Genomic DNA, 24,191 nt, shown 5'->3' on the forward strand with positions numbered 1-24,191 from the left:
ATCATATTAGACCATATACAATAAAAACAATTGAAATCGACACCCTAGTTTATTAACTATTAATTTTCTCGAATTGTTGCTTCCAACTACTTTCTTATACTTTATTGTTTGTTTTTCTATCTTTTATTTAATCAAATAGAAGTAAAGGTTTAATTTCAAAGTACTTAACTACACTCCCTGTGGGATCGACCTCACTCCTAGTGAGTATACTACTTGAAACGATACGTACACTTGCGTGTGCTAAATATCGCAACACTCCTCTCTTCTCTCTCGCTCTCAGACCCTCTGCTCTCTCTCATTCTCGCACAACCTAGGCCACCATTAAAGCTCTTCTCTCTCGCTCTCAGACCCTCTCCTCTTTTCTCTCTCGCTCTTAGACCCTCTCCTCTCTTCTCTCTCGCTCTCAGACCTTCCTCTCTCTCTCTCTCTCTCTCTCTCTCTCTCTCGCGTTCTTGTTCTCTCTGTTAACCTCCTCCTCGGCCACCATTAAAGCTCAAACAACCTCAACGGATTCGTACTCCAATGGAAGCATGTTTGGGACTCGTCTTCAAGCTTGGGAGAAAAATGGATAGAGTGAAATCAGGAGAGAGAGAAAGGATGAAGGAGATGGAATTAGGGTTAGGGTTATTAGTTTTAGGTTATTTCAGAAGAAAAAGAAAAAGAAAAAGAAAGAAAAATAAATAAAAAACAATAAAAAATAAAAGAGAAACGAAAAAGGAGAAGAAAAGAAAAAAATAAAATAATTTTTTTTTTTTTTTATAATTTATGTATTTTTTTATAATTTTAAATTTTTAAAATATTTTAATAATTAAAATTATGTGGATCACTAAAAAGTGTGTACACGTGGACAGTCCACCGTGACACTTAATTGTGATTTTTGGATAGATGGGTACAAAGTAAAACGGAATGGGAGTTCAGTAGATTTTGCCACCAAAATTTTGGTTTTTGTGGTTAAGTGTTACAAAACGTAAAGTTCAGGTGGTTTAGCTGCCAATATCCCTGTTTAATATTATTACTTTTGATTCGAAATATATATTTTAACTAACTAAAGTATGTATATATATTTATTTATTTTTTTCGAGAGAGACGACTGTCCCATCTCGCTTTAATGTGGATCTACCCCTAATTATAGATATATAAGTTATATATAGAAGAAGAAAGTAAGGAGGGAGACATTATAATTAACGTCAACATATATAATAGAAATAAAGAACTGAGATTTTTGGGCCATGTTGATCTCTTAAAATGATAAAAAGAAATTATTTTTATAATTATTGTTTTTTATTGTTAAATAATAATAATAATAATTATTAAAATGAGATAGTTTAGAAATATTAAAATTTTATATGTATTATTAACTCAAAAAAAATAAAAAAATTTATATGTATTAAGGGTACTAAAGTGGTAGTTGTTATAAATAGAGAGTACTAATTGATGATTATCTAAAACAAGGGTATGAAGTGTGTAAAAATATAATAATAAAAATGTATAATGTACAATCCATAGACATAGTATGTTAGATTTTGAAGAAATTAGATTCTATACTTTTTTATATTGTCTTTTTTTATTTTTAGCTTCTTTTTTAAAGTCTATTAATTTTATCTTTTTCTTTAAATATTTTACCAATTTTGCCCATATCACTTTAATATACTCTCCATGTGACTCCTTTATATCAGGGTATTTTGGATACAGTACATATAAAAAGATGTATGTTTTAATTAAATATAAATTAGATCCATGTGACTCCTTTATATCAGGATATTTTGGATACAGTACATATAAAAAGATGTATGTTTTAATTAAATATAAATTAGAGATAAATTTGATGAATTGATAAATAAAAGAGGTAATTTTCAATTTACTCCCCAAATTTTTGTGTGCAAACATCTAAATTACATAATGTGGACTATGGAGACTAAAATTTGTCAAAATACCCTTAAAATATTTCAAAACAAAAAGAAATAAGATGGAAATTAAAAAAAGGATAAATATTATTGGGTGATTCTACAATACACATCCTTAAAAGGGATGTACTGATACACCCTTGAGTTGTTTCGGCATCCAGAAAAACTTTTTAGTCTAATTTTTTTTCATATTCATGTACGTTTAGCTATTTAAGATAACCTACAAAATTTTAAGAAATTCAGAATAATTTACAATATAGAAAACAATGTTCAAACAGTCTATTTTACACGCGTATAAAATAAAATAGTCACACGTGCAATACACTGTTTGAACGTATTTTTCAACGTGTTAAATTTTTCTAAATTTCTTAAAATTTTGCAGGATGTCTTAAATAACTATAACGTACATGACCATGAGAAAAAAATTGACTAAAAAATTATTTGGGATGCTAAAATAGATAAGGGTGCATCAATGCATTCATTTTAAGAGGGTGCATTGTAGAATTTTCCAATATTATTTTGGACTTTGTGTTTTGCAAAAGTTACCAATTAGACCCTCTGTTTTTGTTAAATGACAAAATGGATCCTAAATTTTCCAAAATGGTAAAAATAGGACCCCGAGATCAATTTTTAACAATTTTATTTTTTAATATAACCAACTTTAAGATAATTTCTAACACAAACAGGTACAGAATGTGTAACCAGTTTTATCATAACATCTATAGATCAAATTATTATTAAGTTTTATATTGACAAAAAATCAGATGAGGTTCGTATTTGTACAATTTTAAAAAATATAGGGTTAATTTTGTTATTTAACAAAACAGATAGTCCAATTTATAACTTTTGCAAAACTTAGGGTCCAAATTGATATTTACCCATTAAAAAACAATTTGTTGAGCGCTTAAACGACATGTCGTTGAGATAGTATGCAAGCCAATCAATTGCACGTATAAACGGCACCTCAGTGTGGCTTAAACCCTCCGACTCCGAGGTTTTGTATGTTTGTTTGTTTGTCAACACATAGAAATTAGGGTTTTTGCAATCTTCTTCACCCTTTCTTGACACTTAACTTTTATCAAATTTTCATTCATTCTTCTCAAATAATCCATGGAGTTAAATCTACTCCAACCTGGAGGTTCTTCAAACCCAAAAAATCTGAGCCCCCTTATTGAAGAAAGTGGCAATGTAAAGATTTCCCAATTAATACAGACCCTTTTAGCTGAACTTGGAGAAGAAAGCACCCAATCATGTAAACGTGTTCAGGATTTCTACGAATTAATGCAAACTGGAGTCGACCCACCACTGGAATCGATCTGGGTCTACGCTGCTGTCGCATTTCGCAAACGTTTTAGTAAAAAAGACGAGCTTTTTGATAGAGTTGAAGCCGCTAAAGGCTTGTTTAGGTTGATAACAGCGTGCTCTTCTTCATGTGGTTCATCCAAAAGCGTCGTTTTACTCGCTCCTGTGGTGTACGAGGTGTACAAACTGGTTGCTGAGTTTTTTGAGAAGGACTTGACTTCTAAAGCTGAGAAGAAAATGTTGAAAGAGGTTAAGTCTTTGGTGGAAGCGATTCTTGGGTATATTAATGTGTGTTGTAACGGGGCTTTGGTTGAAGAAGGTGATTTGAATGGTTCTAATTTGGTTAGGCCTTTTGCTGATTTGATTCGCATTTGGATGAATTCAAACGAGGGATTAGAGTCTTTCTTACCCCTTGTGAAGCTTGGTGATGGAGGAAGTGAGGTTGGTTACCTGGCTGGAATTGTTATTGCCGAGGCGTTTTTGCTGAAGTTGTGCTTGAATGTTAAATTTGGGAAATCAAAGGAGGACTTGGAGAAAGAATTGAAGACCTGGGCTGTTGGTTCCATAACTGGGTTTAGCAACTTTTACTTTTTTGGTTAGTATAATTTTAGTTATTTTCTTATATGTTTTGTAGATATGTACGAAAGGGTAACAGTAACTTAACATGTGTATTTGCTGGGTATTGAATTTATAAAGAAGTAAATGCATCTTAGTTCAATTTAATTGACTGACCTTTTCTTAATATTGTAGAAACCCTTGTGAGAATGCTGCTGGAGAAGACTTTGCCTCTTGCAATCCTATCGGTCAGTATCCCTCTCTTGGAATACTTAAGTAATTGTTGCTGTATAATTTATGTCAGAAGTCTGACTTTTTAAAATTGTTAAAATTCTTCGACCATTGATAATTCACTAGGAAAATGCTTTATTGGGTTTGTACATGTAATGTGCTCTTTTTAATAGTCACAAGAAGTGCATATTTTATTTTTATATTTTGTATTATGATCTTAAAACTGAGCTACTAGCATATTTTTTTGAATTTTGTATGCAGAATTCTAAAGATGAAGTTTTGTTAAGACAAGTTTTGTATGATGCTGTCATATTAGCAGATTACTCTTTCCTTAACCCTGAGAAGATAATTCACCTACCTGCTGACCGAGTGAAAAGTCTTGCATTGGCTAGATTGATTGTTACATGTGAAGCTGTTGAGTTTTTCCGGTAAGATTGAGTGACATGACAAATGACTAAGCAAATAGAAAGAGAAACCTTTTTTATTTTTCTGTGAAATTCTAATTTGATAATCTGGTTTGTTGCAGGGAGCAAGGGGATCGAAAAAGATCTGTTTCTTACATAAATGCATTCTGTGATTCCTCCCTATCTTCCCAGATTAATAAGTGGATAAAAACCCAGATCCAGGTGGTTGAAAATGACAGTAAATTACTAGGATCTTCGCCTAAAGCTCTTATTAGTAAGTAGTAAACAACTCTTCTGATTATTTTATTCTATTTTTAAATTTGAAATGGACTATTTCTAACCCTTTCACTAATACTGGTATCAATATCATCTCCAGAGTGTCTTATGAACCTTGAGGATCAAGGCGTTGTAGTATTTGATGATAGCGTCTTAAAAGGCCGTGCTGAACTACTACGAGACACTTTCAAAACAGATTTGCAGGTACCAGCTTTGAAGATGGAAGAGAAGAAAAGGGATGATGATGATCTATTTTTTGTAGATAAGGAGGGAGAAGAGTTGGATGAAAATGACAACGAAAATTCAAATGAAGCTGTCACTGCTGCATTTGTAGCTGCTGCCCACTCAATGAAATCTACTGATAATGAGGATAGAAAAAGGAAAAAAAATAAAAGTGCAGAAAAGAAGAAGAAAATAAAGTTTCTCAAGTACGAAGTATTGCCGACTTCTGAACCACCTATTCTGAGGGCCCCTGCTGTCAATGATGATAGCGCGAGCAGTGGAAGCGAGGTTGAGAACCCACTCTCTGATTCAGAGTAAAATGATGAACACATTTTTAAAGTGGCAAATGTTGGAAGACAAAAGTGGGACAAAGTTAACAATTTCACCTTATATTTGACTGTCTCGTTCTGGTTTTTCATGGGTTTATGTTTATCGTAGACTGTCTAACCAATTTGACATCAAGTTCGTTGAAGCAAAATCCATTGTGAGATTTTGTCAAACACCTGCAAGAAAGTCGATAAGCAGCTTTTCTTGCATCAGTTTTGCCAATATTCTAGTTATAGTTCTGTTAACTGACTTTGATCAGTTGCGAGAATTTGCTTCTGGACAGTGAAAATGGCTTAACTTTGTAAACCATTATTTGCATGTATGATGAGGTATAAGTTAAGAATGTGAGTACTACTAGCCCATTTGTTATGACTATGACATCTTTCTTCCAGGCAGGTTATAACTTTTTTCTTTTTTAATGACATTTTCTTAGCTTATAAGTGAAAAATGACATTCTTTGGAATGGCTAGCAGCTTTTGCATTAACTAGACTGAGGAGAATTCTTCCTGGTGGATATAACCCAAGCAGACGCGAGTAAGTCCTGTGGAACGAAGGGGATATGCCATCAATTTCCTTGATAAATTATCAACTCAAATCGACATTGACTGGTTTTTAACTCTGCTCTTGGATTATGAATTTCAGTAGGAAATCATATTTGAAACTCCATAAGTTGAAAGTTCTCATAAATATTTGGGAGAATTCGGAATTCCTTTGGCAACTGAATCAAGAAATTAATCACTTACAATTGCAAGAAGGGATATTGGCGGCTAAACCACCTGAATTTTACAGTTTGTAACACTTAACCACAAAAACCGAATTTTTGGCAGCTAAACTACTTAAATCCTGGTTCTGTTTTGCTCTGCACACCTCTGTCCAAAAATTACAGTTAAGTGTCACGGTAAACTTTCCACGTGTACACATTTATACACGCGACAAATTTTTAGTAGTCCACGTAATATTAGTTTTAAAAAATAATTATAAATATTTAAAAAATTAAAAAAGTCAAATTTTTTTTCTTTTTTACTTTTTTTAATTTAAAAAAATTAAAAAACTAATTTTTTTTTTATCTTTTTCTTCTTCTTTTTCTGCAGAAACCCTCCCAGTAGAAAAAGAGGGCAAAATTTAATTCTCATTTTCATTTTTCAATCAAAAATAAATTATTATTATTATTCTCTATTGAGAATGAGATAAACTCTGCTAGAATAGAATAATTCATTGAAGGCAGAATTTTTAATTTTCATTTTTTTTCTATTAAATTATTCTCTTAAAGGTATGTATTATTTTTTATTTCATTTCATATCTTATTTTTAATATTATTTTATTTTTATTACAAAAAAGAATTAGTCAATTAATTTATCAAATTTGATCTGTTTGTTTCCCGAGAAAATTCAAGTTAAAAGTTTTGAGTTACAATTGCTTTTATAATAATCTGTATATATATTTTCAAACCACACCGACCAATTTGACCAAAACGAAGAACTAATTTTCACGAATCTTCAATGTTATCTTAACAATTTCTGAATTTGTCTCTCTTTTAGGGTTAAACAATTGATGGGAAACATCGGAAGCAATAGCGTTGGTCGTCGGAGGAATCGTAACAATTCAACTCCGGCAAATCAACACTCTCCACAACCTCCTCCTCCGCCACTAGAAACTACTGGGAATAGATATGTTTTCGCTGCTGCCACTCCTTACCCATCTTAATACCCAAACCCTAATCCACCGCCTTACTATCACCACCACCCGATTTACTACCAGCCACTGCATGTTTCGTCTCTGTTTCGCAGTGGCGGGATGTATCCAGTGGTGAGACGGTGCTTCGAGATCTGGTGGTGAGACGAGAGAGAGAAAGAGGGTGGGAGGGTTTCTGAAGAAAGAAGAAGAAAGAAAAAAGAAGAAGAAAGAAGAAAAAGAAAAAAAAAAGTAAAAAAAAAAAAATTAATTTTTTAATTTTTTTAAATTAAAAAAAGTAAAAAAGAAAAAAAAAATTCTGATTTTTTAATTTTTTTAAATATTTATAATTATTTTTTAAAACTAATATTACGTAGACCACTAAAAACTTGCCACGTGTACAAGTGTGTACACGTGGACAGTCCACCGTGACACTTAACTGTGATTTTTGGACGGAAGTATCCAAAGCAAAACGGAACCATAGTTTAGGTAGTTTAGCCGCCAAAAATTCGGTTTTTGTAGTTAAGTGTTACAAACCATAAAGTTCAGGTGATTTAGCCGCCAATATCCCTTACAAGAATGAACTCATTTCATTTACACATTCTAAAAAAGGTAGACATGGTTTAGATACAACTCATGTAGGAAAGACTTGCCACCGTCTTGGCCCCGCTGCTGCTGCTGGTCCACTTGACAAACTTTGGCCTTAGCTGGTGTAGCAACAGTTACTGAGGGCACATTAACAAGCTGCACATTGAAATAAGACTGCATTATTGTAGGTTCTGTAATAGGGTTAACATCCTAACTTCACCAAAAGCATCACAAATAACACCTTTGACAGCTTGTTTGTCATCTATAAATTAAAAGATAACAGTGAAACAAAAATATACCTCTAGGTTGACATCTATTCCAAACTTGTTGAGCATCTGGTTTACCAATTTTCTCCCCTTCCTCATCTCCTTCCAAAGCATCATCGATTGCATCGGCCATCCCATCAGATACGAACTCCATCTTCTCATTCTGCCTTTCAAACTCTTGCATAATTTTCTGTAGTGATGGGAGGCTCATCTGTCTGTTCACTTGGCCCATCGCCTTCGTCACACCTTTCTTTGCCTCTCCCATTAGCTTGTGTGGATTCCAAAGTCTGAAAATAGAAGAGTATATGTAGATTAATCAACACTTAAGAAGTCAACAAGAGCTATACCTCAAGGACCATAAAGAATCAGATATTATATCATTTAGATTAGACTCAAATTCTGATGTGACCCACTGATACACAGCTCCAAATTATAGAAAAATAGCAAGAAAAGAATATAGGTAATAGATGAAAATTGATCTAGTTGATACTGATAATATCAAAGGTTTACAGTAGAAGTCCCTAGGCAATTCGAGAGGGCTCTCTCCATGATGCAGAGAATAATCTCTTAATTCTTGCATATCCCATAATATCCCCTTACTCACCTATATATACTACCTAATTCCCAACTCAAGAACCATCCTCAATACAATGACTCAAATTATCCTTTTTATCTAGTGTACTTTAGCACATTCCACACAATCAATCTTGGGGTCTAGCAAATTCCAATCGACGGTACTCTTACCATTCTTCACCAGGTAAAAATAAGCAAATACAGTATCTTCTATTCACAGTTGTAAGAACTAGGGAGAAAATATTTTTTTTTTCAATGTTTGTGTCAGTTTAAATTAATTTAATTCGCAAACTAAATATTACCTGGACTCTAAGAGATACTCCTTGAAGTTGTGATTTGAGCGTGTAAAACTTTTCAATCTGATGTCTTGTTCTAACCAGGTCTTTCTCCATAACTTTCACAGCTCCCTGAAACAAAACTAAACTGCATCAAAATATAGTTGGATATCTGAAGCTTAAACATGTCCTCTCCATGAAACCCATAATGAATAAGATCCAGAATGAGCCAAATGAAATCATGCACCATTTTCCCTTGCTTGGCACTTTTCTGAATCTCTTGAATTAATTTCTTCTCTTGATTCTGAAGACCTTGTCTCACTTTCTGTTTCTCTGATTTATTTGTCCAGCATTCTCTTATTTTCCTGCATAAGTTCTGACATTATAATCATATATGCTTGTTCTCAGCTTAAAAAATGAATACTTTAACAAAGTAATAATATACTCATAATAATGCCAATTCTCGATTGAGCATGTGGGTGATAAAGAAACAATAGAAAATAAAACATTATAGAATGTTTCAGACTCAACAAGACCAACTATGCTCCTCAAGCATAAGCACGGACCAATTAAAACTCCATTCTCTATTTTCCAATACACGTACACACACAAAGCATGGAAAATCCACATTTACATATAAACTAAAGGCTTTTTGAGAAAAAATTACGAATGAAGAGGCTTCAAATATACAATGCACGTACACGTTGTAGAGCAAAGTGAGTAAAAAAAAAAGAGTTTGACAGGCATATCAAAACCTGCTTAGCTGAATTCTTCTCTTCTCCTTTTTATCCTGTGCCTGCCAGGGTAACAGCTGAGCTTGTTCATGAAACATAGCATTACTTGAGGAAGATAAATAGCATGTACATCTAAATGAATGGTGCCAGGTTTCTTTAGCTTGAAGATTTGTGTCCAAGTATATATGTTGCGATGAGATTACCAAAAGTCCTTGCAAGAGCATGATCCAAACTTAAAATGATGAAATAGCTTATTGTCACGAACAACTATTTCTCTATTTGTAATACCAGAGACAAGCTTCATAACATTGTGGCAGTCACCACAGATGCGTAGATTTTTAAAAATTCTTATTGCTTTTATAGGCGGACTGTATATCAGTGCAAATGCAAGAGCCAATCTTTCACTATGATGTTGAAGATGTTTCCTTTTCTCTTTCTCTGTCATTTTATGAAGCACATATTCTGTTTGTGGTATGTAACCTACCAACTCCATCTTTTTGTCCAGTTCCTCTAGTTCAAAATGGATTTCTTTGATTTTAGGATGGGAACTATCTTGAGAGGTAAACACGTGAACTTGTCCATCAACCTCAACCCAGCTACTACCAGGTTTCTTCTTTACCTGCTGACTGCCCATTAACTTTCTGACATTTCTGACATCATCCCACAGACCTTTGGCTGCAAAAATGTTAGATAGCAAAATATAAGTTGAATCCATTTCCGGTATGAGCTCGAAAAGCTTTTCTGCAGCTCTTTTTCCATACTCCACGTTTCCATGAAACTTACAAGCCCCAAGAACAGTCTCCCAAATTATGGCTTGTGGAGCTATTTTCATGTTCTCAATAAGGCTTTCAACCTCTGTGAATTTTCCAGCCCGACCAAGGATACCAATCATACAAGCATAGTGCTCAATTGTAGGATTAATGTCAAAATCTTTGATCATGGAATTGAAGTGCTCTTGCCCTTCTTTAACCAAACCCAAGTGGCTGCAGGCAGAAAACACACCTATAAAGGTGGTCTCATCTGGCATGGTACCTTCATCTAACATTTTCCTAAAAGCTTCAAGACCTCTCCCTCCTTGGCCATGTTGGGAGTATCCACATATCATGGTGTTCCATGAGACAGTATCCCGTGAAACCAAGCCTTCGAAGACAGTCTCAGAATCTTCTATGCATCCACATTTTGCGTACATATCAACTAGTGCACTATTAACAAAACAATCATCTGTGTGCCCATCCTTAAATGCCAAAGAGTGGAGCTGCAATCCATGTTCCAGGGTGGCTATACGTGCGCAAGAATTTAAACAGCTAGCAAGAGTGAATCCATTTGGCCTTACACCTTCTCTTCTCATCTGATTCAATAAACTAACAGCATTTTCTGCCTGACCAGTTTGTGCATAGCCAGTAATAATGGTTGTCCAAGTTAAGAGGTCTCTATTAGGCAGTCTACTAAAAGCTAAATTTGCATCTTTCAAGCACCTGGTTTTAGCATACATATCAATGAGAGCTGTTCCAATGAAAACATTGTCATGAAGACTGTTTTTGATGGAATGGGCATGGATTTGTTTCCCTAGACCTACATCCAGGAGGCTGGAACAAGACCTTAAAATGCTTATAAATGTGTACATGTTGGGCTTGAAACCTTCAACAAGCATCTGGCGAAACATTCTTGGTCCTAGATTGCAATTTTCATAATCATGGAATCCGGATAAAAGAGCATTCCATGAAACTAAGTCACAATCTTTTATAGCTTCAAATACCCGAATGGCATCTTGCACGCATCCAATTTTAGCATACATTGTGATCAGAGCATTACTGACTGTTAGATCGTATTGAAATGCAGATTTCCAAACACAAGCATGGATGCTTTCACCATACTGCAGGTCTCCCATATCAGTGGCAGAGCTAAGAATACTCGAGAAACTAAAATGATTTCCCAGAATGCCTATACATCTCATTAGACGAAATAGATGAGCAGCTTCTTGCCACTGCTTTTGCTGACCAAAGCAAGTAATCATTGCACTACAGGCTACTATGTCAGGATTTTTGATCCTCACAAACACTTTTAAGGCATCTGTTGCTAGCCCACATTTTGAATACATATAAACAAGATTACAACCCAGAAATTCATCAAATTCACACCCAACTTTTAAGGCCAGAGAATGCAAGACCTGCCCTTGTCTTAAGTTTCCCCCATTTGTACACCCCCTTAAAACGGCAGACAAAATATAATTGTTTAACACATTTTTTAATTGCCTCATTCTGCAGAATAATTTCAAAACCTCTTGTGAATCTCCTTTCTCAGCATATCCACTAAGCAGTGCATTCCACGATACAGCATTCTGCTCGGGCATGCAAAAGAACACACTATCTGCAAGTTCCATTGCACCACATTTTGTATAAAGGTCAACAAGTGAGGATCCTACAAACAAATCCGAGAAATATCCAGCTTTAAGAGATTCAGAATGCAATTGTTTCCCGAAATCTAATTCTAAGCAAAGAGAGCAAGCTTTCAAACCAGTGGCCAAAGTGAACTCATTTGGTCTTATGCCATCCTTCTTCATCTCGGATAACAGAAGAACACCATCAATTCCATACCCTTCAGCTACAGACCCCTGTATCAAAGCAGTCCAAGACACAACATCTCGCTCTGGCATTTCAGCAAACACTTGCCGTGCATACACCCTATCCCCACATTTAGCATAAACATTAACCAACGAGATCCATACATGAGAATCCGGGTCCATCCCATATTTGATCACCTGCCCATGAATCGCCTTGCCATGATTCAAAGATCCTTTTGAAGCACTCGTGCGTAGCAGCATAGAAAACCTTCTTAGTCTCTCATGGCTCTCAAATTTTACAGATCTTTTTCTTACCTTCTTCTCACTTCTCTCTAAACTATGCCTTGTTCCAGTTAACCTTCCAGGTCCTCTGCATAACCTTTCTTGAGGCTGACTTGGAGAGTTTCGAGCTTCATTTGTCAATTCATTTATGGGGTTGGATTCCAACAGGCTAAGTGCAGCACTAGCCCAAGACTTTAACCAAACAAGGGAAGGTGAATTCAGAGTCAGAATGCGGGTATGGAAGATGGGCAACAGCATCCCTTGAAAACCAGGTGAAGGCCCAATCATTTTCGGAGCAAAAAATTAGAATTCCATGAACTTGAACCCAGAGCTTCATCTTTGACAGTTTTTGAGCATCAAATGCATCAAATACAGCTACTTCCGTTCCCTGTAACGTGTATTATGGGAAAAGTTTAAATAAATAAATACCAAGCTAGATATTTTGAAATTGTGGCAACCTTCCACAGTTTATATGCACACAAATTATCTCAACCTTCCACGGTTTATATGCACAAAACAAAGTAAATACGTGTGTAAAGCAACATCACTGCATTAAAAACAAGAGAAACAAAATCTAAAGTAGCTAACAAATGACAAAACAATACCAGCTATTGATTAAGATTTAAAAAAAAATGACGAAAGAAATGAGAAGCAACTAAACATGAATGATGCACATTATATACTATAAAAGAAAGGTTTATAAATGGGATAGTGGAGTCTCTCACTTAGTATAAATGGGATGGCTGCTTGAATAATAAAAGGTTGTATTCATTATGGCATTATGTAGATCTAAATATATGTTATATGATGGCCAGTAATAAGTCCATACGTCCAAAAAGAAATCATGGCCGAGATCTCAATCTCTTCTTCTTCTTTCACTCTTTTTCATATAGTATATACATCATCATCATGCTCTAGATTTATACTATGTTTTGTGATATACTTTCCAGAGACAAATCTCTGTTCTAGTTACCTAGTTTTATTAAAGAAATTTGTTTTAGCCAGTAATGATAATTCCAACAAATTGAAAACTTTATTTGTTTTGACATATTAAAAGAACAAGCAGTAAATTCTAGCATACAACAAAGCATTTTCTGAAGTCCATTAAATTCATTGCCGAGAATCATCCCATTCGAAAACAAGCTTATATATAAAAATAAGGCAGCCCCATTTACAGTCTTACAGCATAGAATCAGCGAAGGATTTTCCACCGCCATTTGATGAACAATTAACAGATTCCATTTCAGGAAATTTTACATGAAAACTAAAACCATAATTTCTCAAAATATTTTTATATATATAAATATACACATTCAAATCAGATTTTAGAGATACCTTATGTTGTGGCTGATGGCAGAGGAGAGGTAAATCTGGAGTTGGGAGTACGACCAGGCGCACAGCTAGGAGGGGACTGAAGAGAGATGGAGATGCCCTAACAAGGAAACACTCAAAATTCAATACAAGCACACTACTCATTCCATGAACACAATCAGAATTCAAATAAAAAGTATACTTCTTGAAACACATACATAAAAGCTTAGAAATCCCAAAAGCCAACAAAGATACCCTTCTTTAATATAAGTACAAGAAAATTGTTTTATACACATATGAACTAGAAATAAGCGCAGGAAGAATTAACTATCAATTACTCACAGAGTCATTTTATCAAACATCATATATGTCAAATAGACAGTATCATAATCATATTGCAAATATTACTAAAGGTTGAACCTGAAACATGCTTTCTCTTATTAAGAAACATCAAATATGTAATAACCCTACTCAGAAAGAGAGGGGGAATAAAAGGCACATGACTCGATGAACGTGAGAAAAGAAAGGAAAGGGATTGTGAGTGACTGAAGATAAATGAAGGCAAGAGTGAGCTGCCAGCGTGGGTATGAGAGAAGCAAGATACCTACAACGATGTCAGCGTGTGTGTGGTGGGAACGGAGTACGGCGGCGGATGGAGGTGGTAGACCGGCAATGTCGCACGAGGTTCTTACTATCGTCGTCGTCGGCTGATGGAGGGAAAGAGGAGAAACGTGTTTGGAATGCAAGAAAGCGTTGGAAAATCGAATATCGTTATCAGTTTTGTAATTTAAAACTAGGAAACCAATTTGGATTGAGTTTTGAAAAATGAAGAACGTTTTTTTTAAGGTGTCACTGCACTACATTTGCTTTAAAATTTTAATATATTTTTTTTTTGAAAGAGAAATTTTAATTTCTAGTTAATTGTTTCAATTTCTAAAAAATGTTAGAAAATTGTATGATACACCCCTTTTGTTTTTTATAATTTTTAGGTGTGTTTTAAAATTTTTAATTACAAAAATAAAATTAAAATTTTTATTTTTGAAAAACAATATTATGTTTTCAACAACTTTTGTTTTTCAATTTTAAAAATAAAAAAAAATATGTTTTGCAATTTTTTTTTCATTTTTATTTGTTGATTTTTAATTAAGTTGGGTCTTGATCTAGGATTGAGGTTAGGACTGACGTTGGGTCTGCATCCGGCGCTGGAGTTAGGGTCCGAGTCTGGCGCTGGAGTCTGGGTTGTTCGAATTCCAAAGTCTATATTAGAGTCAGAGTTTAAAATATTAATTAAAAAAAGTTTAAAAAAAATTTAAAAGTGATTTTTTTTTTCAAAATTTTAATTTTTAATTAAAAATTTTAAAAGTGAAAACAGTTTTATAGAATAATCATCTTAATTTTTTTTTTTTACTGTTTTAATTTTAAGAAACAAAAAATTAAAGTGTTATTAAATTTACCTTATATCTCTGTATTTATATTACAAATTTTAATTATTTAAGACATATGCAAATTTTGAAGAATAATTTAGCACACTAAATTTGAAGATGCCTATGGTGGCTAATGGAAGAACTTTTTCAGCTAAATTTGTTTTGATGACAGATGCATCGTGGGTTGAGGGAGCTGCTGGTTTAGTAGTTGTAGTGGTTAATCCTTCTTTTGGTGTGTGGGTAGGAATGTCTGCTTCCATAGCTGAAGTGGCAGTGGTACGTTCTAGCATGAAACCCCACACATAGGAATGTAGTGGTACGTTCTAGCATGAAGTGGCGGTGTGGGGTTTCATGCTAGAACGTACCACTGCCACTTCAGCTATGGAAGCAGAGGCAAAAGCTGTTCAGTTGGCTCTTAACTGGGCTTTCCAGGAAGGTTGGCAGGAGGTTCATGTGCTGTCTGACTCTAAGGTGGTTACTCAAACTTTGGATTACAGGAGATGTATCCTTAATTGGAATTTCCTAAACTTATCACTATCTATTTTAGACTTAACTAAGCACTTTTACTGTTATGATTTCTTTTATGTTAATCGTAATAAGTTGTCTTTTGTTGATGGTTTGGCAAAAATTGCTAGAGTCTGCAGCAGTGGTGCTGATGTTGTCTAAGGAGAGGGAATTTCCCATGTGATTCTCATCTATCTTTCTATTTAATAAACTTGTTGTTCTTTTTAAAAAAAATTATTAGCACACTCAAAATAAAAATCAAATATTTTATTATTATTTTATACACTAGCAAAATAAATATTTTAATCCTACTCTTTAAATTGTAAATTATACCAAAATTTTCAAAACTTTAAAAGATGTGTTAATTAAGTACGTGTACTCTATCATATAAACTTGTATTCTAATATTGCTAGAAAAATAAAATCAAATCATGACTTGTTCATAGAACTTTTTTGCCCCTATTAATACATGAATATGATTTGATGAAGTGGGCTAGTTATTTTTTTTCTTTCTTTCTTTTTTGTGATCCTATGGAGTTGTTTGGTGATATTTTTATTTTTCAGTTTTTAAAATTGAGAATAGAAAATTATTTTTTAATTTTTAAAAAATTTAATGGTATTTGACTCATAATTTTTAAAACTATTGTTAGATTTTTTTTTATATATATAAAAATTCAATATTATACACCGTACCATAACATGAACCACTCCTACTCTGGATCGAACCTCAGACCCAAACCCGCACCTAGCCTAAACTCGGACCCAGACCCGGATTTAGACCCCGGACCCTGACTCGAATCCTAGACCTCAGACCCAGACCCGAACTTGGAATCAGACCCGAACCCCGGACCCCAGATCCAGATTTTGGACACTAGACCCAGACCCCCGACTTGGGACGTGGACCGTGGACTCGGACCCATGCCCGGATCCCGACATGGACCTAGATCCCAAACCCAGACCCCAACCCAAACTAGGAACCGGACTCGAGACCCGAACCTAGAACTAGACTCAAACCTAGACCCCGAACCTTTGACCTCGACCCAGACCCCAAACCCCGAACCCCGACCTAGACCCCTAACCTCGACCTAGAACTCAGACCCCAAGCCTTGGACCCCGACCCAGACCCTTGACCTCGTCCTAGACCCCGAACCCGGATTTGGACCCGGACCTAAGAAACGTAATTGGCCTGGACCCCGGACCCAGTCCCTAGACCCAAGACGCAGACCTCGGACCCGGACCCTGCCCCGGACCCCAACACGAACTTGGACCCCAGACCCCGACACAAACTTGGACCCCAGACCCAAATCTAGTTTTGGGTCCGTGTCGGGGTCTGGGTCCAGGGTCAGGAATTCAGGTCCGAGTTGGGGTTTGGGGCAGGGCCGGGGATTCGCGTCCCAGGTCTAGGAGAGTTGGGGTCTGTGTCTAGTTCCAAGTAGGGATCTAGGTCCAAATTCTGGGTATGTGAGCAAAATATAAAATATAATATGTTAGACAATTTTTTTTTAAAACAGAAAACAATGTTTTGATATTTTTTACTTTTTAGTTTTTTAAAACTCAATTTTTAAAAAATTTGGTCAAACGATCCCTAATAGTTTTTAAAAGTTATTTTTTATTATTAAAAATTGAAAATAATTTTTTAGTTATAAAGTCAAACATTCTCTATAATATCTTTTTATAATATAAATTAAAATAGAATGAAACTCACTTTTTAATTATAAATAATTAATGGAAATAGTTAATTTTCCATGACGTGTCAAATTTACATTTGAATAAATAAATAAATAAATGATGGTTTTCTCTAACAAATCTCAAGAACATTTTTTGTAAAATCTAAAAAAAAAAAAAATTAAATTATTTGGATGTCGAAAATATCAAAGAAATGCCATTTTGAAGGTAGAAGCATCCTATGTTTTAGGCCAAAAGTTTTAAGAAAGAAAATTTTCTAAGTAGCAACTTTTTTTTCTTTTTATTATTTTTTTAACTTTAAGAGTGAAGATATTCATTAATCATTATTAAAACACCAATTACAAAGGAATAGACGATATCCACGAAACTCGAAATAAATAAACTCAAATTTTGAAACTTAGTAAACGGTAGATTTTGCAAGTCTTCCCCCCACTGATCTACACAATCACATTAGTCCACATAAAACTTGAAATCCATCATTCAACCTCTTGAATTATTGGCACATAATATACTCATTCTTGAAGTATAGTTGAATATTAGCACTTGTAATTAATGCATGCATGTCAAATTCCACTAAGAAATAGTAAAATTGGTAAATTTTGGAGGAATTCCACTACTGAATAGAATAATTACATTACTCTACTCTATATATAGGTCTTGAAGGATTGTATTTATTATATCTATTCTTGGAATTAACTAAAACTTTGTTGCCAGTATTATGGATAGATTTACTCCTGAACTTCTTGTGTTCATGGTGATTTAACTTTACATGAGACATGTCTCTGCATTTGATCAGGTGCAAACAAGTTGAAAGAGAAGCACTTCTGAAGTTCAAAGATGGGCTCTACGAATCAAATGACTATGTTGCTCCTCTTCTTTCTTCTTGGGGGAGTGAAGTAGAGAAAAGAGAGTGTTGCAATTGGGTTGGAATTCGTTGCGACAACAACTCCGGTCATGTCATCATGCTCGACATTTCACCTTCAACTTTTGGCCAAAGTGATGATTATGGGTTGGCTCTTGAAGGTAAATATATAAGTTCTTCACTACTTGAGTTGCAATATTTGAGCTATTTGCGTCTTAGTTCTATTTATTGGGAGAAAATTCACATCCCAAGTTTTATTGGTAGTCTTAGCAAATTATTGTACCTCAACCTTTCTAACAACTTCATGAGTGGAAAAATTCCTCATCAACTCGGAAACCTTTCTAGTTTGCAATTTCTAGATCTTAGTGGTAATGATTTTATTATAAGAAATCTGGATTGGATTTCTACCCTTTTTTCTTTAAGACAACTTGACTTAAGTCGAATGGACTTGACAAAAATGAATAATCTGATGCAACCAATATGCAAACTCCCCCACCTAACAAATTTGAAGTTAAGTGAGTGTGGTCTTCATGATATAGCACCTTCATTTCCTTCTCTCATTAACTCTTCAAAATCTATTTCTACTCTTGGTCTTTCTGGGAATTATCTATCTCTTGATACACACCAAAGATTGTTTAGCTTCCTTCCCAATCTTGTTCATCTTGATCTCTCTTATAACATGTTAAGTTCCATTCCACAATTTTTTGGGAACATGACTACTATAACATACCTTGATCTTTCTCATAATGGATTAATAGGTTCAATTCCAACATCTTTTGGATGTTTGACTGCTCTAATGTACCTTGATCTTTCTTCTAATAGCATAAATGGTTCAATCCCACACACTTTTGGAAACATGACTAGCCTTGGATACATTTCTATATCTAGAAATGAATTACAAGGTTACATTCCAAATGGTTTTGGTAACATGGTTTCACTTACATATCTTGATCTCAGTTCTAATCAATTACAAGGTTGTATACCCAATGATTTTGGAAACATAATTGCCTTAGAACACCTTGATCTTGGATTTAATCATCTCATAGGTGAAATTCCTAAATCACTTTGGAATATATGTACACTGCAAAGATTTGAGGCAGGTGCCAACAATCTTAGTGGATGGCTCCCTAATCTTAGTCAATTGTCATCTAAGTCTTGTGCACATTATTGCTTAGAGTATTTAGGTTTGTGCTGCAACAAAATGACTGGATTATTTGTCGATGATACACTATTTTCATCTTTGAAAGAGTTGCGGCTTAATCTAAATCAACTACAAGGAATTGTACCTGAAAGTATTGGCAATTTAAGACATTTGGAGATTTTGGATCTATCTGAGAATTCTCTAGAAGGTGTGATTGGTGAAGCTCATTTTTCAAAACTCTCAAGATTGTATTATCTTGATTTATCATTTAATTACCTACAAATGAATGTATCTCCTGAATGGATTCCTCCCTTTTATTTACAATATATGGGACTTGCAAATTGTAGAGTTGGGCTTAAGTTTCCAAAGTGGCTGCAAAATCAAAGCAATCTATCACATATAGATGTTTCAAATTCTGGAATTTCACAATCTATTCCCAGTTGGTTTTGGAATTTCACTTCTCAATTATCTTTTGTGAATCTTTCTAACAACCAAATTAGTGGAGAAGTAGTGGAAGATTATTCATCAATGCAGAATCTTACTGAGGTGGATTTAAGTTCAAATTATTTTGTTGGTCCCATACCAATTTTTTTATTCAGAGCAGAAGCATTATATCTTTCCAGAAATAAATTTTCAAGTCTAAATGCCATTTGCAATGTTACTTATCAGTACTTATCGTTTCTAGATATCTCTGATAATCAATTGACTGGGGAGCTTCCAAATTGTTTTTCGAAACATAAAGCCATACAAATTCTCATTTTGTCAAACAATAAGCTATCAGGAAAAATTCCTAATTCTATTGGAAATTTATCTTGGATTAGCACATTACATTTGAGCAAAAACAATTTTGTTGGGAAACTGCCTTCATCCATGAAAAATTGTCGCGAATTGGAAGTTCTTGACTTAGGAAATAACAGATTAGAAGGGCCAATACCAATGTGGATCGGAAAAAGTCTTCAACAACTTATTATTCTTAGTTTAAGATCCAATCATTTTAATAACAAAATGCCCACAAATCTAGATCATTTGGTACATCTTCAAGTGTTGGATTTGTCTCTAAATGACATATCTGGAAACATACCAACTTGTATTGGTAACTTTACTTCAATGAAAAACAATGAAGATGATAGTTTTATTGACTATACAACTATTACCCATTCTGGAAATGGAAGCTCCTCCTATGACGATGAAATTTCGTTGACCTGGAAAGGAAGTCTATCTGAGTACAAAAGTACTCTTCGACTTGTAAAGATGATTGATCTTTCGAGCAACAAGTTGACAGGAGAACTTCCAAGAGAAATTGTTGAACTTAATGGTTTGGTTTCTTTGAACTTGTCAAGAAACAATTTAAGTGGGAAAATTCCTACTCAGATTGGGAAGTTGGTATCTCTAGATGCTCTTGATTTGTCAAGGAACAACTTTTCAGGAAAAATTCCTTCAACATTATCAGAAGTGGATCGTCTCAATACATTAGACTTGTCCAACAATAATTTGTCTGGAAAAATTCCAACAGGCCCTCAACTCCAAACTCGAGATGAAGCTGCATATATGGGGAATCCGGAACTCTGTGGATCCCCACTTCAGAAAAAATGTCCAGGTGAAGAAGAAGAACCTACTACTTCTAAGCTTGGTGGACACCTAGAAAATGAAGATGCATTTATAAGTAAAGGATTTTTCATCAGCTTAGCAGTTGGATTTATGGTTGGATTTTGGGGAATCTGTTGCACTTTAATCTTCAAGAAATCTTGGAGATATGCATTTTTCAACCTCTTGAATGATGTAGAAGATTGGACGTACGTAAATGCACAAGTAATAAGGCGAAAATACTACAATTGATAAAAAATTGTCAGGTAAAACATACTATTCTTTTATTGATATATTTTTTCTGTTGTTTTTTTTTTGAACAAGATATATTTTTTCTGTTGAATTACTTATATCAAGCAATATTTTTCTATTGAAGAGTGTTCTTTGGCAGGAGATACATCCTTCATTTGGAGAGAGTAGCACTTGTTGTGGACTTTTCTTCATAAAATAAGTTGTAAAGTTAAAACTATGTTGAGCTATTTGTTGTGTGGAATTGTAGCTTATTTGTTGTCTGGTTTGGGTATTTAAAGACTGTAATTGCTTGGCATAATGTGTATTATTCTATCTTACTTTGCACAAACTCATTCTCTGTATTGTTTACTTAGATTGTGTCAAACAGTATGTTTTATTCATAATATTATGTCTATGTTTCTTTTCCAACTCTGCAATACAAAATGAATATTGAATTATAAATTATATTCAGATATTACTAATAACAATCAGTAAAAACAGAATGTCCAAAAGATTCAAACTTATAAAAGAAAAATAATAACTTAAGGAGGGCATCTCAAGTTCTCAACCAAGAAAGGAAAATAATTAAAGAGTTCACAAAATCATCTTTCTTGTGGGAAGAAGGCCCAAATTTGGTTTTTTTTTTTTTAATTTTATGGAAGTCCAAATTTAGTTGATGATTACTCCTTATCCTTGTCAATGATCCTTTTGTTGTAGCTAAATTAGTCATCAAATTTGTTTGGGTGGGTAGTGAGAAAGAAATGCAGTACTTGTTCTTGGAATTTTGTTTGATTTGCATCCTGAATTTTGATTGGAAAAACGGAAGAGGAAAAAGAAAAGAGTTTATTCATTAGGCAACCATACACAAAGCAAAAAAATAATAAGAATCATTTTCAGAAGGAAAGAACTATAAGTACTTTTTAAAGTCTCGCAACAAAAAATATTTTGATACATAAACCTGATGTTTAGAAACACTGTTTAGAAACACTGGGACAACCAGGATAAGAAAAACCAACTTGGAGGACAAAATATTATAAGCATTAAAATGACATCATTAAGATAAGAGAAATTTGCGGCAAAATCTTCAAAAAGTTCAATTTGATACAGATAAGTCCCCAATCTCGAAAAATAGCGGTAATAGTCCTCAACATCATATTTTTTATTTGTCCGTTAGTCCTAATTTTTAACTGAGCAGTTTATTTTTTCAAAATTGACACGTGTCGAAATATTATTAGTCTAAATTATTATTTTAATTTTAAAAAATAAAAATAAATAAATAAATAAATAATTTAAAATATTTTTTTTCTTTTTCTTTTTATTTATTCTTTCTTTTTCTTTTCCTTTCTTTTCTTCTTTGTCGTCTTCTTCTTCTTCTCACTGTCAGACCCTAACCTCTCACCAAAGTAACCACCCTGCAATCTCTGGGAATTTCAGATATGGTGGATCAATGATTCACCACCATGCAAGTTCAACCATATATAATCAAACAAGATTCAACCATGGAAATTCCCCCATAGAATAAAACTAGCAATACCCATCTATATATATATCTATAAAGGAGAAGTATGAGGCAGTGACATGGTATTCTAAAAGGGAGAAAATTTCAATTTTTGACCCTAATAATACAACCTATATCAAAATTTATACCCCTTTATAATTTGTACAAATTTATTCCTATAATTTTAAAAGTTTCCTAAAATACCCCCTAAATTAAAAATTCCCTCTCTCAGACGTTCCCTCTCTCTTTCTGACGCTCCCTCTCTCTCTCGCTCTTCACGATCACGAACCCCCCCCCCCCCCCCACATTTCCCTCTCTCAGACGTTCCCTCTCTCTCTCATTCTCTCTGTTTTCCTCACGAGCACGAACCACAACCCACAAGCCCTCACGAACCCACAACCAACCCGCTCCCACACTCACGAACCCACAAACCAGACTTCCCCTCTCTCTCTCTCTGTTCTCCTCACGAGCACGAACCCACAACCCCTCACGAACCACGACGAGGACGATCCAGGACCACGACGACGACGAAGCACTGAACTTCACTGAAGTGAACCATTGAACCACGAAAAGGTAAGTTTTTTTCTGTTTAAATTTTAGAAATTTCAATGCGAATTTGTGTATGTGCTTCAGATTTTGTGTGTTTTAGATTGTATATGCGAATTTAGATGTCAATAGTTGCATGTTGTATGTGTTGGATATGTTTCAATGGTGTTTTCTGTGTTTTTACTTAGTTGTCGATGAAATGTCGATAGGATGTCGATAGGATGTCGATATGTGTAGGTATCTGGTTATGTGCTTGAACATTGTTGTCGACAGGTTGTCGACGTAATGTCGACTACTTGTCGATGGTTTTACCTTTGTTTTGATGTTGTGTAGTTTTGCCCTAGAATGTCGACAATTTGTCGACTGTATGTCGATAGTTTGTCGATAATAAGTTGCAGTTCATTCTTGTGCAAGTTTACTGTTAGGATGTCGACAATTTGTCAACTGTATGTCGACAGTTTGTCGATTATAAGTCCCAGTTCATTTTGTTGGTATAATGTCGACGATTTGTCGACTGTATGTCGATAACTTGTCGATGTTGGTAGTTTGCCACTGCTCTTATGGTAATGTCGATAGAATGTCGATCGTATGTCGACTGTTTATCGACCAGTTATGAATGTTTGTTAATGTCGACAGAATGTCGACATGATGTCGATGTTATGTCGACATTTCTTAACTTTTTTGACATTTAAATTTGTTTGGTCTTTGATTTTTCAGATGGCTCCCAGACTCATTATTCCAGCACCCGAGCATTTCACTGGCCGCGTCACATATAGGGGCACTGGAATTTTTGCAAAAATCAAAGCTCGGTTTGAGGAGTTCAACCTTAATAACACGGCGAAGGAAAGCCGTTTCAGGAGCTTCTAGAATGTCGTACCACTGACATTCTCCTCGGTGTTATTTCACCAGCTGATGCTCCACAAAATGAAAGTGGATGCTCAGGAGGAGTTGAGGATGAGGTTTTATGTTGGTCGGAAGGAGGTCCGATTCGGGGTGCTGGAGTTTGCACTCATTACGGGTTTGGACTTCTCCTCGGGGCCAACAGAAGAGGAGAAGGCTGCGCAGGTCGCGCGCTCGGGGTCAGACCGATTGATCAACAAATATTTCAACCGGTCTGATAGTGTGAAGACAGAAGCACTCCAACTTCAGTTCACAAACTGCCAGAACCCGGAAGACTTGTACAAGCTCGGCTTGTGCTTGTTTGTGGAGTCAGTGCTTCTGGGCCGCGAGGCCAA

The 24,191-nt window shown here is 34.8% G+C and overlaps 3 protein-coding genes and 1 pseudogene across 4 annotated transcripts; 2 read left to right on the forward strand and 2 right to left on the reverse strand.

Moving 5' to 3' along the window:
* Window positions 1-2,883: 2,883 nt before the first annotated feature.
* LOC115707791 (uncharacterized) lies at window positions 2,884-5,596 on the forward strand. Its single transcript, XM_030635861.2, has 5 exons — window positions 2,884-3,801; window positions 3,957-4,009; window positions 4,254-4,420; window positions 4,519-4,670; window positions 4,773-5,596. The coding sequence occupies exons 1-5, from the start codon at window positions 3,015-3,017 to the stop codon at window positions 5,210-5,212; spliced, it is 1,599 nt and encodes a 532-aa protein (XP_030491721.2). The 5' UTR covers window positions 2,884-3,014; the 3' UTR covers window positions 5,213-5,596.
* A 1,757-nt stretch (window positions 5,597-7,353) lies between these two features.
* LOC115703924 (vacuolar protein sorting-associated protein 2 homolog 1-like) lies at window positions 7,354-8,953 on the reverse strand (annotated as a pseudogene).
* A 123-nt stretch (window positions 8,954-9,076) lies between these two features.
* LOC115707275 (pentatricopeptide repeat-containing protein At3g49170, chloroplastic-like) lies at window positions 9,077-14,389 on the reverse strand. The gene is made up of 3 exons (XM_061104747.1): window positions 14,086-14,389; window positions 13,506-13,602; window positions 9,077-12,558 (listed from the first exon to the last, which is right to left on the reverse strand). The coding sequence occupies exon 3, from the start codon at window positions 12,456-12,458 to the stop codon at window positions 9,528-9,530; it is 2,931 nt and encodes a 976-aa protein (XP_060960730.1). The 5' UTR covers window positions 12,459-12,558; window positions 13,506-13,602; window positions 14,086-14,389; the 3' UTR covers window positions 9,077-9,527.
* A 2,663-nt stretch (window positions 14,390-17,052) lies between these two features.
* On the forward strand, window positions 17,053-21,341 carry LOC115704723 (receptor-like protein EIX2). Of its 2 annotated transcripts, none has more exons than XM_030631929.2 (2): window positions 17,053-20,947; window positions 21,058-21,341. In XM_030631929.2, the coding sequence occupies exon 1, from the start codon at window positions 17,871-17,873 to the stop codon at window positions 20,931-20,933; it is 3,063 nt and encodes a 1,020-aa protein (XP_030487789.2). In that variant the 5' UTR covers window positions 17,053-17,870; the 3' UTR covers window positions 20,934-20,947; window positions 21,058-21,341. The 2 variants fall into 2 exon arrangements, with proteins under 2 accessions (XP_030487789.2, XP_030487788.2); XM_030631928.2 differs by having other exon boundaries at window positions 17,054-20,947; window positions 21,073-21,341.
* Window positions 21,342-24,191: the final 2,850 nt, after the last annotated feature.

Source organism: Cannabis sativa, chromosome 1 (genome assembly GCF_029168945.1).
Source record: "Cannabis sativa cultivar Pink pepper isolate KNU-18-1 chromosome 1, ASM2916894v1, whole genome shotgun sequence".
NCBI classification, from domain to species: Eukaryota; Viridiplantae; Streptophyta; class Magnoliopsida; order Rosales; family Cannabaceae; genus Cannabis; species Cannabis sativa.